Source organism: Bubalus bubalis, chromosome 12, assembly GCF_019923935.1.
Source record: "Bubalus bubalis isolate 160015118507 breed Murrah chromosome 12, NDDB_SH_1, whole genome shotgun sequence".
Lineage (NCBI taxonomy): Eukaryota > Metazoa > Chordata > Mammalia > Artiodactyla > Bovidae > Bubalus > Bubalus bubalis.
The window spans coordinates 97,759,153-97,775,900 of NC_059168.1; the positions used below are offsets into that span (position 1 = coordinate 97,759,153).

The 16,748-nt window shown below is 44.3% G+C and overlaps 1 protein-coding gene across 2 annotated transcripts in view; it reads left to right on the top strand.

The window, feature by feature from the left end:
* The first annotated feature begins 3,995 nt into the window (after positions 1–3,995).
* Positions 3,996–16,748, top strand: part of STXBP1 (syntaxin binding protein 1) — a 67,009-nt gene continuing 54,256 nt past the window's right edge. Inside the window, exon 1 of one of the 2 annotated variants that reach the window (XM_044926374.2) lies at positions 3,996–4,244. Coding sequence is in view for 1 of the 2 variants with exons in the window: in XM_006074493.4 (XP_006074555.1) it covers positions 4,208–4,244 (37 nt within the window). In the remaining variant the exon portion in view is untranslated. The remainder of the gene's footprint in view (positions 4,245–16,748) is intronic. The other variant, XM_006074493.4, reaches the window with a different exon arrangement.

The following is a 16,748-nucleotide window of genomic DNA, read 5'->3' on the forward strand; positions in this document are numbered from 1 at the left end:
AACTGACCTGTTCACACCAGCTGTGTCCAGAGGCTGCCACCACAGTGCTCACCAGTCCATTCAAAAGTGGTTGGCCCTAATCTGCTGCCCCAGAGCAGGCTGAGCAGAGGGACTCATTCCTGGCTCTCAAGGTCATGGGGGAAGGTCCTGATGCTCAGTGCCCAGGCTCTCACACCCTGCTCCCCAAAATCCCTAACCACTCAGGGACTCTATGTGCATGTGGGCTAAGCCAGTGCCCCTCAGAACCTGATGTTTGGGGGAATCCAACCTCCCCCTTGGGAAGAGGTATTACCTCCCCAGAGTTTGCATGCAGGTAACCTGGGAGCTTAATGTGATCCTCAGATGTGTTTTGTTTAGCCAGTGTGATTTATTAAAAAAAAAAATTTAATCCATTACAACACTTCAACTTATTGGGAGATGTTGAAATGTTTACAGTCACGATCCTTGGTCACTGCATGTACAGCCGTGGTTGGAGCTTGAGTTAGGACCTCTTCCTTCCCACCCCCACTAAGCATGTGTTTCCCTTTTAGCCACTCCAGTGTTCTTGCCTGGAGAATCCGAGGGGCGGGGGAGCCTGATGGGCTGCCGTCTATGGGGTCGCACAGAGTCGGACACGACTGAAGCGACTTAGCAGCAGCAGCAGCATGGATACATCTGCCTGGCCCCTACAGGCCTTTGAGTTTGACACTCTGGCCTAGGCTTGGAAGAACAAAGCCTTTTTGGTACTGTATTCCGACCTCAAACAAACACAAAAAGACTGTAAACGTTCTTTCCAGCAAGGGTGCACCAAACAGAAGCACTCCAGGCTCTATGGCTCTTTGTAGGTGTGTTGGGGGGGGGGGGCGGCGGGGGGGGGCTGCGCTAGAGACAATTACTTTTTCATTCTCTGCCAGTGGAACTACAGCAACTAAAAAGGCAGGACACCGGAACGCTCCAAAACTGTACTCAGCACTGATTTACGCCGACTCCTTTTGTCATTTTTAACGATATACATTGCTTAAGCGTATTGGGTCTTTGATAGTTTGCCGCTACTAGGTAAAGAACCTTATAAACATTATCTTGTTGAATACTTTAGAAAATGCTTCTAAAAGAATGCAGCAGAATCTAAAGGCCTAGACACCAGGAGGAGGGAGTGGGGGGTGAACGCGGGGTGAGGGGGGGATGCAACATAAAGGCAGAAGGGAGGCAGGTGCAAGCCCGAGACTGTCGAAGAGGCTCGGACTCGGGACCCAGGGTACTCCAATAGGCCCCTTGCACGTGGGGGGCCCAAATCAGCAGGTTTGCGGAGGCAGCTGCACTCAGTTGCTTTTGCCTGTCCCTGGTCCACCCCATTGCCTACTCTTGGGTCCCTCTCTCACCGCCCCCCGCCCCCCTCGCCGCCTGCCCTCATTCTCAGTCCCTTCATGCGGCTCCCTGTCGCCATTCCCTGACCGCCAGCTTCTCCCCTCTCCGTTCTGCATCTGTCTCCCCACCTGCCCGGCTCCTGGCGCAGTGGCCAAGCCGCAAGCAGGCTCTCTGCCGTCACGTGACTCGAGAGTAAATCACAGGACTCTTCCCACCCCCAGCAGCTGGCCGGCACTCGGCTCTGCAGAGGCTGCAGGCCGCGCATGCGCAGCTTCAAGCGCACCTGCCCGCTGGGCGGGTGGGACCTCGGACCAGCCCAGGGCATCGAGGGTCTGCAGCCTCGCCCCGCCCTCAGGTTGGCCGGGGGCGCGGGGTAGTGGACCCACGTGGGTCCAGATTCCCAAGAGGTTGCGGTCCACGCATCCAAACCTGTCCTTAAGTCAGGACACTGGGGCTGCGCCTGGGCGCTGGACGTTCTCCCCTGGGCATCAGAAAGTCAGACCGCAAGTCCCGCTTTTGCGTTTAGAGCCATGTGACCTTGGGCAAGTGACTTGACCTCCCTGTGCCCCAGAAAAATGGAATAATAATAGCTCAGAGATGTCAAGAGGTCTTGAGCCAGGCCTTGAGTGTCACAGAGAGATTCCAATCTGACACTCCTGAGTCAGGGGTTCCTGAGTGAGTTCACAGTCTGTCACGCTGCTCGCTTTTCCAACCATCCCATTTAAAGCAACATCTGTTCTGATTTTTGCCATCCCTAGTAAACATCTCAGGTACACCTCGGCAGGAAAGAATCTCTTTCTTTGCCCTTTCTTTTACAGGAAATAGGAGCTGCTATGTTTTATTTTCTGCGGCCTTTGAAGAGGTCTCCAGGCAGATTCCAGGCTACCAGAAAGTCCTGGAGCTCTGCAGCAAGGTCTACCCCAGGAGCTTTCCTTCCACACTGTCCCTGACAGTCACATTAGCCCCTCTCTGTTCCTGGAAAAGTCAAACTCGTTTCTGACACCTTCTGTATATCTTCCTAGGACACTCTCCCAGTTCCCTCTTGCCACCTTTTACTCATGTCAGGAAGCCTGCCCTGACTGCACCCTACCTTGTCCACTGGGTGAGGTGCTCTGTCATTCGCCCTCAGAACCTGCATCCTTCAGCTTCAGCACCTTCTAGAACAGTAACTCCTTGATTCCTGTCTGTCTCCTAAGCTAGATTACCGGCTCCTTGAGGGCAATGTCTGTTGACATGTCAAGGATGGAGCACGTGGCATCACTGGTGTGTCCTAGGTCCCCGCAATTTACAAACTGTCTCCTACTTTTCCAAAGGCAGCCCAAGGCTATCAGTACCTTCCCTGGGTAAAAAGCAGAGCCCAGATAGGAAGAGATGACACATGAACACTGTCCCTCTCTAGGAACCCACAGGAAGGTTCTGTTAGGGTAGACTGGGGTGAGAATGAGAAGATGGTCAGATCTTCCTGCCCTGGGGCTGGTGGCTGAACTAGGACGTGTGGCCCCTTGTCCTGGCTTCTCCAGTGTTCACTATGTGACCTTAGGAATGGCCTCCTCTAGGCCTCAACTTCTTTAGTTGTCAGTAGAAAATAATGGTTCAGAATTCAGATTTTAAAATTAGATCTTTCCTTTGTCACCTATTAACAAGGCACTTATCTTCCCTGAGTCTCAATTTCTTCATCTCTAAAATGTTATATTAACAATATTAAGAAAAGAACCTAGCTCACAGAGCTGTTCCAAGAATGTAATGAGTATTCATTGATTTTTAAGACTAGTTCTCTTGTCCTTTTTGACTTTTGATTGGCTCAACTCATTTTTCTTTGAAGTCAGAGGGGAGCCCTGTCTCATACTTCAGAAGCGATCTCCCCCATAAGTTAAATCTAGCAAAAACTGACATGGGACCACTTTGGTAAATGTGGACTCTAGGAAAGACATACTGACCAGAGTTGTCCCACAGCATAGTCCTATTCGATTTGGGACCTGGGTATTTCTAGACTTTGGTTGCCCAAAGACTAGGATTATGTCTGTCTGCCTTGTACATGGTTGGAGATCCAATGCCTAGAATAGTGGTTTAGATACAGTAGTGAGAGAAAAATAAATATTTGCTAATAAATGATGCACAACCTAAGACAAAGTCTAGTGCTCAGTTTCTGAGCCTATTTTTTTTTCACCTGAAAATGGAGATTAAAAACAATGTCCAATTATTGTGAGTATTTAATGAGCTGATGCATTTAAGAGCTCAGTGGATGGTGGATTTATGGATATGGGTACCCAAAGAGATAGAGATGGTGTCAATAAAGCTCACGTTACGTTGTCTTGGGGAGTGGGTACTACTACTAAGAGATCTAGCTTCCGAGTTCCTTCTGTGGGCGAGGGGGAGTGAAGGGGGGTAATGGAAAGCTCCCAGGAAACCGGGGATTCAGGAGGCTCCGGAGAGGACCTTAGGACCCAGCGCGCCGGGAGCGCGCGACGGCCAGGCCGCGCGCGCGGCGCGTGAGGTGAGGGGGAGGGCGCGGCTTTCTCGCCAGCCAGGGACCGCCTCGAGTCCAGCCGCATCTCGGGGGGCGGGGCCGAGCCTCCGGGCCGCAGTGCGATTGGCAGAGGTGCGCGGGTGACGCCAACGGCTGGCGCGAGACCCCGCCCCTCCCGCCGGGCCGGCCCCCGAGCGCGCGCCGGCGGGTCGGCAGCCTCGCTCTGGCTTGGCTCGCGCCGCACCCCCGCGCCGCGCCCGCGCGTCAGTCGTTCTCGAGCCGCGGCTGCAGGGGCGGCGGGCGGCATCCAGCCGAGCGCGCCGACGACCCGGGGAGGCGGCGGTGTCCGCGGGCGTCGCGTGAGGAGGCCAGGAGCCCAGAGACTCGCGCGGCGCGATGGCCCCCATCGGCCTCAAGGCGGTGGTCGGAGAGAGTAAGTGGAGTCGGGTTTCCTCCCCGCAGGCGGCGGCTACGGCTGCTGGAGAGAAGCCGGGCTCGGTACCTGCCCGCAGCGCGCCGCCGCCCCCCACCTCCCCGCCACCGCCGCCGCCGCCGCCTCCGCGCTGGCCTCTCGCTCCCGGCTCGGCCTGAGGCTCCCGGGTTGGGAGGGTCCCGTTATCCCGGCGCCGCCTTCTTCGGAGGGAAGTCCCTCCCGGCCTCCTGCGGCCCTCGTCCCTTCTTCCCCCGCTCTGCTCTTCCCGCATTCCTCCTCCTTCCCCCGCGCCTTCGCCGCATCCCTGACCCCTCATCGCACCCCTCCCCTCTCCTCCCCATCCCTCTCTTAGGTCTTCACCTTCTTCTCCCTCCACTCCCGTCGCTGCACGTCTTCCCCTTCACCTCGCCTTTACCCCACTGCGGCCTGTTACCCTCCCCTCCATCCCCCTCCTTCACCCCCGAGTGCCTTCTCCCCATTTCCCCCTCTCCCTCTCGCCTTCTTTATTCCCCCAAGCTCCTCTGTTCCACTCCTCTTTCCATCCCCAGTCCCTCCCTCTTTCCCACCCTCCTCCTCCGTGGAGTCCGTGACGAGCCAGATCTCGGCCTGCGTCCTCCTGCCCGCTTCCCCCTAGATCCCTCCCCGGGAACCGGAGCTGCGGTCCCCGGCCGCAGAGACCCACCTGGGAGCGGCGGCTTCTCGCGCCGCGGGGCTCAGGCGCGCCGCTCGCTCGCCCAGGGGCCAACTCCTTGCAGCGGGAGAGAAGCCAGTTTGTTTCCAAAGGCTTGGCTCTGCTCCGGCCGAGGCCACCCGGCTCCTCCTCCCGAGCCGGGGTCTTGGCTTCGAGGGCGGGGTCTTCTCGGGGTCCTGAACCATCTTCAATCACCCGGGAGACAGGGAGAGCTCTAGGGTGCGCGGGAGGAGTTGCCCTGCCCAGCACCGCAGTCTGCGGACTCCCTGTTCGCAGGACTCAGCCGGGGCTTGATTTCGGGCCGTGCAAACCGCTGTTGCAGGGAGGAAATGGTCGTTCGTGGGTTTGGATGAAAGGCTCGACTTAATGGATTTTAAAAAAATGGATGATGGAGATTGTGGGGCTGCAGCGGAGTGAGGGCTGACGGTGGTCATATTTGGAAAACGGCGTCTCTGGTGTTAATAAGCTTGGCGATCTCGTCCAGGCAAATAGTGCCTCTTCAATATTTTGGCCGTTATCTTGAACAGAAAACGAGAGAGGATTGCTGTGGTTTTTGCCGTCTGGAGAGAATTAAAAGTGGACTTTTCTCTGTGGGAGAGGATAAGAAAGGAAATAGAAGGAAAATGGTGGAAATGACAGTTTCCTTTCCAACGATTCTCTCCAATTAGAGCAATTCCTCTGTCTCTTCTGGCTGTCAGTTGGGATTTTTGACTGTGATGGTCCTTTTGGGCGTCACTGTTTGTTTTTATTCACTCTTTTCGTTGATAATATACAAAATATTCCCATTTATACAACCTTATCTGACCTATTACTCCAGGAGAAAATTGTTATAAACACTGAAACCCAAATGAGCAAGTTTTTTAAAAAAGTGCCCACGACAACACCTGCCTACCCCATGCGGTAAAGGTTCCAAATCACGTACTTTCTATTTTAAAGGCCAATCAAAGCGCTTAGGACTGGAAGGACCCCTAGGGATCTTCTAATGTCAATACCCTCATTTTACCCGTGGGAAAGAAATGGAGGCTCAGAGCAGTTAAATGACTTGCCAAAATCAGCGTTAATTAAATTCCTAAAACCTGGTGTCCATTTCCTTGCAACATTAGTTAATAATAATAACTTTCTTCATTTTTCTAGGTGTACCATTTCCTTCCAATACGCTTTCTAAAGGGTTGTGAAATATGGAATGTTATGTTGAATGTTACATTCTTTCAAATGTTATATTCGAATAAGGTGCTTTTAAAACAAAATCCTGGAAGCAGGTGTTCTGGAAATCACATTTTTGTATCCTTTTACTGTGATGCTTCTTCATACAGGTAGCCCTCCCCCCGCAACGGCTTTTTTTAAAAGCAAGTATCAAAAAAAAAAAAAAAAAAAACCAATATGCCATATGGTCAGAATTTATTTTCTGAAATAAAGCCACTGTTTACAAAGAAAAAAAAAAAGGCTAATTTTACATGAAATTGGTGAATGTGTAAACAGCATTCTATTTCTATAACAATAGAGTTAGGTAAAAATTTTGGAAGAAATATTTTTGCAATTCTTTGTCAGTGACATAAAGAATTCTGTTAACTTTGACTCCTAATTTTGGAAGGGGTTTCTAACTTTGCTTTTTTCCTCTAAAAAAATAAACCAAAGATTTTTTTAACCAACATCCCAGTTTAAACGTCACCTTCACAACCTGGTCTTCCCAATCTAAAAATTAACACCTCATAGTCACTGTTTATCATACTCCCTAATTTTATTTTTTTAATTGCACTTAAAATTATTTGAAGTGATATTATTTAGTTTTTTGGGTTATTTTTTGCTTTTGGTACTTGTTTGATTGTTTCATCCCCTTGAATGTTGCTTCTGGGAGAGCATGGGTCTTTATCTAATATATTCATCCCTGTTCAGTTCAGTTCAGTTCAGTCACTCAGTCGTGTCCGACTCTTTGCGACCCTATGGACTGCAGCACGCCAGGCCTCCCTGTCCACCACCAACTCCCGGAGTTTACTCAAACTCACACCCATTGAGTCGGTGATGCCATCCAATCATCTCATCCTCTGTCGTCCCCTTCTCCCGCCTTCAGTCTTGCCCAGCATCAGGGTTTTTTCAAATGAGTCAGTTCTTCACATCAGGTGGCCAAAGTATTAGAGCGTCAGCTTCAGCATCAGTCCTGCCAGTGAATATTCAGGACTGATTTCCTTTAGGATGGACTGGTTGGATCTCCTTGCAGTCCAAGGGACTCTTAAAGAGTCTTCTCCAACTCCACAGTTCAAGAGCGTCAATTCTTCGGCACTCAGCTTTCTTTATAGTCCAGCTCTCACATCCATACATGACTACATGATTCATCCCTGTATCCCATACCAAAAACTGTCGGTGGCTGGTCATAGTTGGCTGGCAATAGATAGTCATGGAATGAATCAGTGTTTTTAAGGATATGATCAAAAGCAAGATAAATGTAGTTTGTGGCTTCCTGTCCTCTTTCCTGTCATATCTTTCAATGGACATGGGTCTGAGTAAGCTCCGGGAGTTGGTGATGGACAGGGAGGCCTGGCGTACTGCAGTCCATGGGGTCGCAAAGAGTCGGACACGACTGAGCGACTGAACTGAACTGAACAGGAATGAATATATTAGATAAAGACCCATGCTCAGTGGGTGACAATAAGTACAGGTACAACAAAAGTAGAGGATATGGGTCAGTGTTAGCTGTTTATTCAACAGAGATCTGTTCAGAGCCTGGTAGGAATGATGAGGGAATACAGGGACACTCAAATATGGGACCATTTCACACTTTTGTGACAGACACAGACAATCCTGTGCCTCCTTTCATGTCACTCTGCTGACACACTTAGGGTATAACTAGTTATTGTGCTTCTTTGTGATCTCACCCAACTAGACCAGAAGCTCTTTGAGGGCTCTTAAATTATTCTTATTCTTAAATCTGTCTTTAGTATGACAGTTAGTACTTGGTCCTAATAAATGTCGGATGAATGTTGGATGAATCTTTATGTATAATGATTCAGAGAAAGAACTCTGGATTTGGACCACCTGGAATAAAATTCTGGTCTACTACTATTAGCTGTGTGGTTTTGGCAAATAATGGAATCCTTTTGTGTTGTGCCTCAGTTTTTCCATCTATAAAATGGGTAATAATAGCACCTACATTCTGTGGTTCTATGTGTTTTAAAAGAAATAGTGCTGGTATAGTATCTAATACAGTTCTTGATGCTTTTGAACTGTGGTGCTGGAGAAGACTCTTGAGAGTCCCTTGTACCGCAAGGAGACCAAACCAGCCAATCCTAAAGGAAATCATCCATGAATCTTCATTGGAAGGGCTGATGCTGAAGCTCCAATACTTTGGCAACCTGATGTGAACAGCTGACTCATTGGAAAAGACCCTGATGCTGGGAAAAATTGAGGGCAGGAGGAGAAGGGGATGACAGAGGATGAGATGGTTGGATGGCATCATCGACTCAATGTACATGAGTCTGAGCAAACTTGGGGAGATAGTGGAGGACAGAGGAGCCTGGTGTGCTGCATGCAGTCCACGGGGTCGCAAAGAGTCAGACACAGCTTAGCGACTGAACAACGAAACAGTTCTTTTAGTCAATCTTATCATTATCATAAGATCCACAAGAGTGTCAGTACAAATGTTAGAGGATTTCAAGACGAGATAGGCTGCCTATATCCTGTGGGGCCACAGTTTTGGGGGAGAAAGTGAAGTCTTGGGTAAACTTCCTGAGTGAGGTGCAGATGAGCTGGAAAATGGAAGAATAGACCTGAAGAACATATGGATGATTAGTAACCACACACAACTTCTGTTTCCCATTCTGCTCATTTCTTTACTATTTCCCCTTTAATTTCTTTCTATAAATGTAGGGTTTTGTTTTTTCTGCTCTCTACTTTGTAAAGAGATTGCAAGAGAAAGGAGAATTTCATTCCCCTCCACCCACCCACTGCCCCGCTAGGCATTCTATGTCTACTTCATGTTAATAAATGATGTTTCAGTTATGTCAATCCATGCTGTAATTTACAAATCCAAATTTTACTCTTGTTCCCTGAAGTTTTGTCAGAGTGTTTCAAAGATTCAAGAATTACAAAATGTACTGCTTTTCGTGTTTCCTAACTATTAGCAGTTTCTCCCCATGTTAGTTTATAAGAATCACATTCTTTGGGAAGAGAATGTAGTTTCAGTTTTGGAGGAGAATGTGGGTACATAAAATGCATACCTTTTTCAGATGGGGCCATGAGTCATAGGATGTGTCAGAAGTTGAGAGAACACCTAGATTGAAGCAATTTTCATTCATTCTTATACTTTTTTAAAAAAAAGAAACCTTGGATAGCATACTAATAATTTAAGTGTATTTTGAAATATATTAAATATATGTCATATTTTTTCCATTTTAAGGTATAATTTGCATATGTCTTCCCTGGTGGCTCAGTGGTAAAAGAACCCACCTACCAAGCAGGAGACGTGGGTTCCAGCCCTGATTCCCTGGAGAAGGAAATGGCAACCTACCCCAATACTTTTGCCTGGGAAATCCCATGGACAAAGGAACCTGGCAGGCTACAGTTCATGGGGTTGTAAAAGAGCTGGGCATGACTTCAGTTCAGTTCAGTCGCTCAGTTGTGTCCGACTCTTTGTGACCCCATGAATTGCAGCACGCCAGGCCTCCCTGTCCATCACCAGCTCCCGGAGTTCACCCAGACTCACATCCATCAAGTCGGTGATGCCATCCAGCCATCTCATCCTCTGTCGTCCCCTTTTCCTCCTGCCCTCAATCCCTCCCAGCATCAGTCTTTTCCAATGAGTCAACTCTTCACATGAGGTGGCCAAAGTACTGGAGTTTCAGCTTTAGCATCATTCCTTCCAAAGAAATCCCGGGGCTGATCTCCTTCAGAATAGACTGGTTGGATCTCCTTGCAGTCCAAGGGACTCTCAAGAGTCTTCTCCAACACCACAGTTCAAAAGCATCAATTCTTTGGTGCTCGGCTTTCTTCACAGTCCGACTCTCACATCCATACATGACCACTGGAAAAACCATAGCCTTGACTAGACAGTTCACGTCGGAGAAGGCAGTGGCACCCCATTCCAGTACTCTTGCCTGGAAAAGCCCGTGGACGGAGGAGCCTGTAGGCTGCAGTCCATGCTAAAGGTCGGACACGACTGAGCGACTTTACTTTCACTTTTCACTTTCATGCATTGGAGAAGGAAATGGCAACACACTCCAGTGTTCTTGCCTGGAGAATCCCAGTGACGGGGGAGCCTGGTGGACTGCCGTCTATGGGGTCGCACAGAGTTGGACACGACTGAAGTGACTTAGCAGCAGCAGCAGACAGTTCACAGTTGCTGAAGCCTGGCTTGGAGAATTTTGAGCATTACTTTACTAGAGTGTGAGATGAGTGCAATCGTGCGATAGTTTGAGCATTCTTTGGCATTGCCTTTCTTTGGGACTGGAATGAAAACTGACCTTTTCCAGTCCTGTGGCCACTGCTGAGTTTTCCAAATTTGCTGGCATATTGAGTGCAGCACTTTCACAGCATCATCTTTCAGGATTTGAAATAGCTCAACTGGAATTCCATCACCTCCACTAGCTTTGTTCATAGTGATACTTTCTAAGGCCCACTTGACTTCACATTCCAGGATGACTTAACAGCTAAACAACAACAAAAAATAATTTGCCTAAGTAAAATTTACCCTTCTTAGTGAACAGTTCTTCAAATTTCAGATTTACCTGCCATCATATGACCACCACAGTAATCAAAATACAGAACAGGTCATCACTCCCTGAATTCCCCTGTGCTCCCACCCCCAGCCCCTGGTGAGCACTGAATGTCCTAACAGTGGAGTCATACCCTACAAAGCTTTTGGAATGTGCCTTCTTTAGCTTAACATAGGGCATTTGAGAATCATCCGTATTGCATGTATCTGTAGTTTGCCCCTTCTCATTGCTGGCTGCTCTTCTGTTGTATGAATATGCAACAATTTGTTTCTCCATTCTTCAGCTTAAGGACATTTGAGTTATTCCAGCTCTGGGCAATTGCAAATGCTTCTGTAATGTTTCTAGAAGCATTCACAGGTTTTGTGTGAACATATCACTTGGAGATACATATATATATACACTTAGGGGTGGGATTAATAGGTTGTGTGGTAAGTGTGTATTTAACCTTACAAGAAACTGTCATATTATTTTTCAGAGTGGCATAACCATTTTACAGTTTTTAGCAGCATCCTCGTTAGTCCTTGGTATAGTCAGTTTAAAAAATTCTAGCCCTTTTCCTAGTTAATTGTATCTCATGATTTTAATTTTCATTTTTATAATGACTAATAGTAATAAGCATTTTTTCTTGTATTTATTTGCCATCTGTATCTTCTTTGGTGGAACATCTAAATCTTTTGCATATTTTTTATTGGGTTGTCTGTTTTCTTATTATTGATTTTTTGAGAGGTTTTCTATGTATTCTGGGTACATGTTTTTGTTAGATACATGAATTACAAATATTTCCTCACAGTTTGTGACATATCTTTTCATTCTATTAACAGTATTTTTCAAATAGAAGAAATTCTAAATTTTTATGAAGTCCAGTTTATCCATTTTTTTCTTTTATGAATTGTACTTTTGGTATCCTATCTAAGAAATCTTTACATAATCCAAATTCACAAAGATTTCCTGTTTTTTTTCCCCTGTGTTTTCCTGTGGATGTTTTATAGTTGTAGGCTTTATATTTAGTCTTTGATCTATTTTGAGTTAATCTTATATATTGTGAATTATGATCAAAGTTCATTTTTGTGTATATGTAAATTCTTTTGTTTTTCATTTTTGTGTACATGTAAATATTTTTGTTTGTGAGTGTCCAGTTATTCCAGCACCATTTGTTGAAAAGACTATGCTTTTTCTTTTTCTTTATTGAATTGGTTTTGTTCTTTGTTGCGAATCAATTGACCATCTTTGGGTGGGTCTATTTTTGGACTTCTTGTTCTGTTTCCTTGATGTATGCTTTCACTAACCCACTATGACTCAATTACTATAGCTTTAAAGTAAGACTGGAAACCAGATATTGTGAGTCCTCCAGCTTTGTTTTTCTTTTTCAAAATTGGTTTTGTTCTTTTAGTTCATTTGCTTTTCCATATAAATTTTAGAATGAGCTTGTTGATTTCTATTTAAAAAATTCCTCTGGATTCTCTTTGGAATTGTCTTGAATCTGTAGATCAGTTTGAAAACTGACATTTTAAATTTACTTTTAGTATTTCAGTTTCTTTTCTATATTTCAGAGTGAAAATAAAAATTCTTGGCTTCACAAATAAGGGAGCAGCAGTATGGTAAGCAGAATTGCAGATAGTTTAGCACAGTTGCAGAATACAAAGTCAATTTACAAAAATATATTGTATGTCTATATACTAGCAATGAACAATTAGGAATTGAAGTCTAAATTAGTATCATTTAGAGTAGAACAAAAAACATGAAATACTTGGGTGTAAATCAAAAAGAATGTGTTCCAGATCTGCATGCTGAAAGCTACAAATACTGATGAAAGATATCAAAGCTTAAATAAATGAAAAGATATACTATATTCATGGATTTAAAAAATTTATGCTATATTTATTATTTTTGAAATATGTTTTCAGTTCTCTTGGCTGGATACCTGGGAATAGAATTTCTGGGACATGTAACTAACTTTTTGAGGCCCTGCTAAACTGTTTTCCAAAGTGACCGCACCACTAGCTGTGTTCGAGGCTTCCTATTTCATAACATCCTTAGCAGCACATGCTATTATCTGTCTTTTTTATTATAGTCATCCTGGTTGTTGTGAAGTGGTGTCCCATTGTGGTTTTGATTTGCATTTCTAAAGGCAATGCCAAAGAATGCCCAAACTACCGCACAGTTGCACTCATCTCACATGCTAGTAAAATAATGCTCAAAATTCTCCAAGCCAGGCTTCCAGCAATACGTGAACCGTGAACTTTCAAATGTTCAAGCTGGTTTTAGAAAAGGCGGAGGAACCAGAGATCAAATTGCCAACATCTGCTGGATCATCGAAAAAGCAAGAGAGTTCCAGAAAAACATCTGTTTCTGCTTTATTGACTATGCCAAAGCCTTTGACTGTGTGGATCACAATAAACTGTGGAAAATTCTGAAAGAGATGGGAATACCAGACCACCTGACCTGCCTTTTGAGAAACCTGTATGCAGGTCAGGAAGCAACAGTTAGAACTGGACATGGAACAACAGACTGGTCCCAAATAGGAAAAGGAGTACGTCAAGGCTGTATATTGTCACTCTGCTTATTTAACTTCTATGCAGAATACATCATGAGAAACGCTGGGCTGGAGGAAACACAAGCTGGAATCAAGATTGCCAGAAGAAATATCAATAACCTCAGATATGCAGATGATACCACCCTTATGGCAGAAAGTGAAGAGGAACTAAAAAGCCTCTTGATAAAAGTGAAAGAGGAGAGTAAAAAAGTTGGCTTAAAGCTCAACATTCAGAAAACTAAGATCATGGCATCTGGTCCCATCACTTCATGACAAACAGATGGGGAAACAGCGGAAACCGTGTCAGACTTTATTTTTTGGGCTCCAAAATCACTGCAGATGGTGATTGCAGCCATGAAATTAAAAGAGGCTTCCTCCTTGGAAGGAAAGTTATGACCAACCTAGATAGCATATTAAAAAGCAGAGATAAAAAAAAAAATAAAAAGCAGAGATATTACTTTGCCAGCAAAGGTCCGTCTAGTCAAGGCTATGGTTTTTCCAGTGGTCATGTATGGATGTGAGAGTTGGACTGTGAAGAAAGCTGAGCGCCAAAGAATTGATGGTTTTGAACTGTGGTGTTGGAGAAGACTCTTGAGAGTCCCTTGGACTGCAAGGAGATCCAACCAGTCCATTCTAAAGGAGACCATACCTGGGTGTTCTTTGGAAGGACTGATGCTGAAGCTGAAACTCCAATACTTTGGCCACTTCATGTGAAGAGTTGACTCATTGGAAAAGACCCTGATGCTGGGAGGGATTGAGGGCAGGAGGAGAAGGGGACGACAGAGGATGAGATGGCTGGATGGCATCACCAACTTGATGCACATGAGTCTGATTGAACTCCGGGAGTTGGTGATGGACAGGGAGGCCTGGCGTGCTGCGATTCATGGGGTCGCAAAGAGTTGGACACAACTGAGCAACTGAACTGAACTGAACTGAAACTGAATGGCTAGTGATTCTGAACATTTTTTCACATACTTGTTGACCATTTATGGCTTCCCTGATGGCTCAGACAGTAAAGAATCTGCCAGCAATGCGGGAGACCTGGGTTCCATCCCTGTATTGGGAAGATACCTTGCAGAAGGGAATGGCTACCCATTCCAGTATTCTTGCCTGGAGAATTCCATAGACAGAGGAGCCTGGTAGGCCACAGTCCTTGGTATCGAAAAGAGTCAGACACAACTCAGTGACTAACACTTTCACTTTCATTGACCTTGTATATCTTGTTTTGAGAGGTGTCTACACAAACACTTGGCCCATTTTTAAATTAGATTGTTCAATTTGCATTTTAGTCCACATGTTATTTTCATTTGAAATTACTGCTTTTACTCCACCTTTTAAATGTAAAGGTGGAAAGCCTCAATGAATAAGTATACTCTTCAATCTGACCAGTTTGCCTATTTCTTTAATCTTCTACCTTCTTTATTTTTCTGTTTAGTTTTAGTAGAAATGACTTATTCTTGTTATAACTGTCATCCTGGGCCCTTTTAGACAGTTCATTTAAATTTTAAAAATTGTTGAATGCTCCAGTTGAATCTTCATTCCGCGTTTATTAATTAAAAGTGTCATATTTTCGAAATGCCTCACTTTTTAAAAGGATTCTAATATGGTAGTGTTACAGTTAATACAAGAAATTTGTTAGTTACAATTGTGATAAGAATTACAATGGTACAAGACACTAGTCTGGTGTAAGCGTTGGGAGGTTAGAGAAAGCTTCCGTAAGGAAGTGATATCCAACTTCCTTCCTTTCAGTTCCAGCTTATTTTGAGTTTTTGTTTTGTTTGTTTTTTTAATTTATTTTTAATTGAAGTATAATTGCTTTACAATGTTGTGCTGGTTTCTGCTATACAACATTGTGAATCAGCCGTAAGTATACATATGTCCCCTCCTTCTCTCCTGCCCAGCCCCAGATTTGTTTTGTTTTTAAAATCAGGATTAACTTCTGGTTTAGTTTCTTTTGAAATGACCGTATAGTTTTTCTCATTTAATCTAGTAATGTAATATAATTAATTATAATATTGAGCAATCCTTATATTCTGAAATAAACTTTCTTGATAGACACACACTATTTTTCAGGAGTGAGAAATTCTGATGCAGAATTTATTCTGCTTATTATTTTGCTTATTAAATTCTGGTTAATATTTTTGCATTTATATTCATTAGTATTGGAGCCTTCTTGCTGCTCTTTGATCATTCCAAGTATGTTCCCGTCTCAGGGCTTTGCATTTGTTATTACCTGTGTCTGAAATGCTCTTCCACGTATCTACATGCTTGTTCCTTGAATTCCGTTAGGCCCCTGGTCAAAGGCCAGCTCGCCAGTGAGCTCTCCTCTGATCATATAAAATTGAAATTTATATAATTTTCGTCCCCCTCACCATGCTGAATTGTCAGATCTGACATTTCACACTTACTGTTTTATTTGTTTGCTTATCCTGGCCTCCACCAGCCCAATGTAAGTTCTATGAGAGCATAGACCTGTTTTGTTCATTACTGTATCCCCAGCATCTAAAACAGTGCTGGCCCATAGTGGGCACTCAATAAATATTTGGAATGAACAACTAAATACTATGTATTTTATATGTATATTATATATATATTATATATTATATATATGTAATTCCTCTCTCTCTCCCTGTCTCTTTCTCTGTCTTTCATCTTTTTCAGATCTTCTGCATCAGAATTTCTCACTCCTTCAATGAATTGAATTGGGAAGTTTCTTATCTTTTTTGTGTGTTCCAGAATAGATAAAATAATATGGATATTCCTTTTCCTGAATATTAGGAATGACTTATCCATAAAAATTTTTGAATTTGCTGCGTTTTAGAGGAAAGAGGATAAATATTTGCCAGTCTTTTAAATGTATTTGATTACTATTTATTTATTCAGGCTCCCTCCTGCTTCTTGAATCAATTTTGACAATTTATATTTTCTTATAGAAATAGGCTTTTCAACCTAAAATTCTCAAATTTATTAACATTGAACTAGATTTGTATAATTTTAAAAATATCTTCTGCATCAGTGGTTGTGATCTCTCTTTTCATTCTACCCTGTTAGTAGTATTATTTTCATGGAAAAAGAGATTTGTCTGCTTTGTCTTTTTGAAAAATCTGTTTCTTCTGTGGTGTGTGTCTGTGTGTGTGTGTTCTTATTCTAATTTCTTGACTCAAACACTTGGTTATTTTTTTTTTTCTAATAAAAGCATCTAAGGATATGAATCTTCATTTGAGTACAGCTTTGACTGAATCCCATAGGCTCCCTCCCTAACCCCTCCCAAGTCCCTTAACATGCATTATTCCTTGTTGTGGATTAGCTGTTACTCTTGTGCTGGGTGATAAGTAGTTTAATCTGGGGTCAAATTTCCATAAGAAGTGGTTTGGGACTCAGGGATCATCCATGTGTTACCCATCAGATGTAAGAGAGCGTATCTGCCACAAAAGCCAGAAAGGGCTTTTTGAATGTGCACTGAAAGATTTTCCCTCTGGCGTTCTTGGCACACAGGACCTCTTAGACAAACAGGTATTTGGCTGCTAATGAAGAATCTTTTCTTTAGTGGAGCAGTCAGGCCAAATCTTATAGTT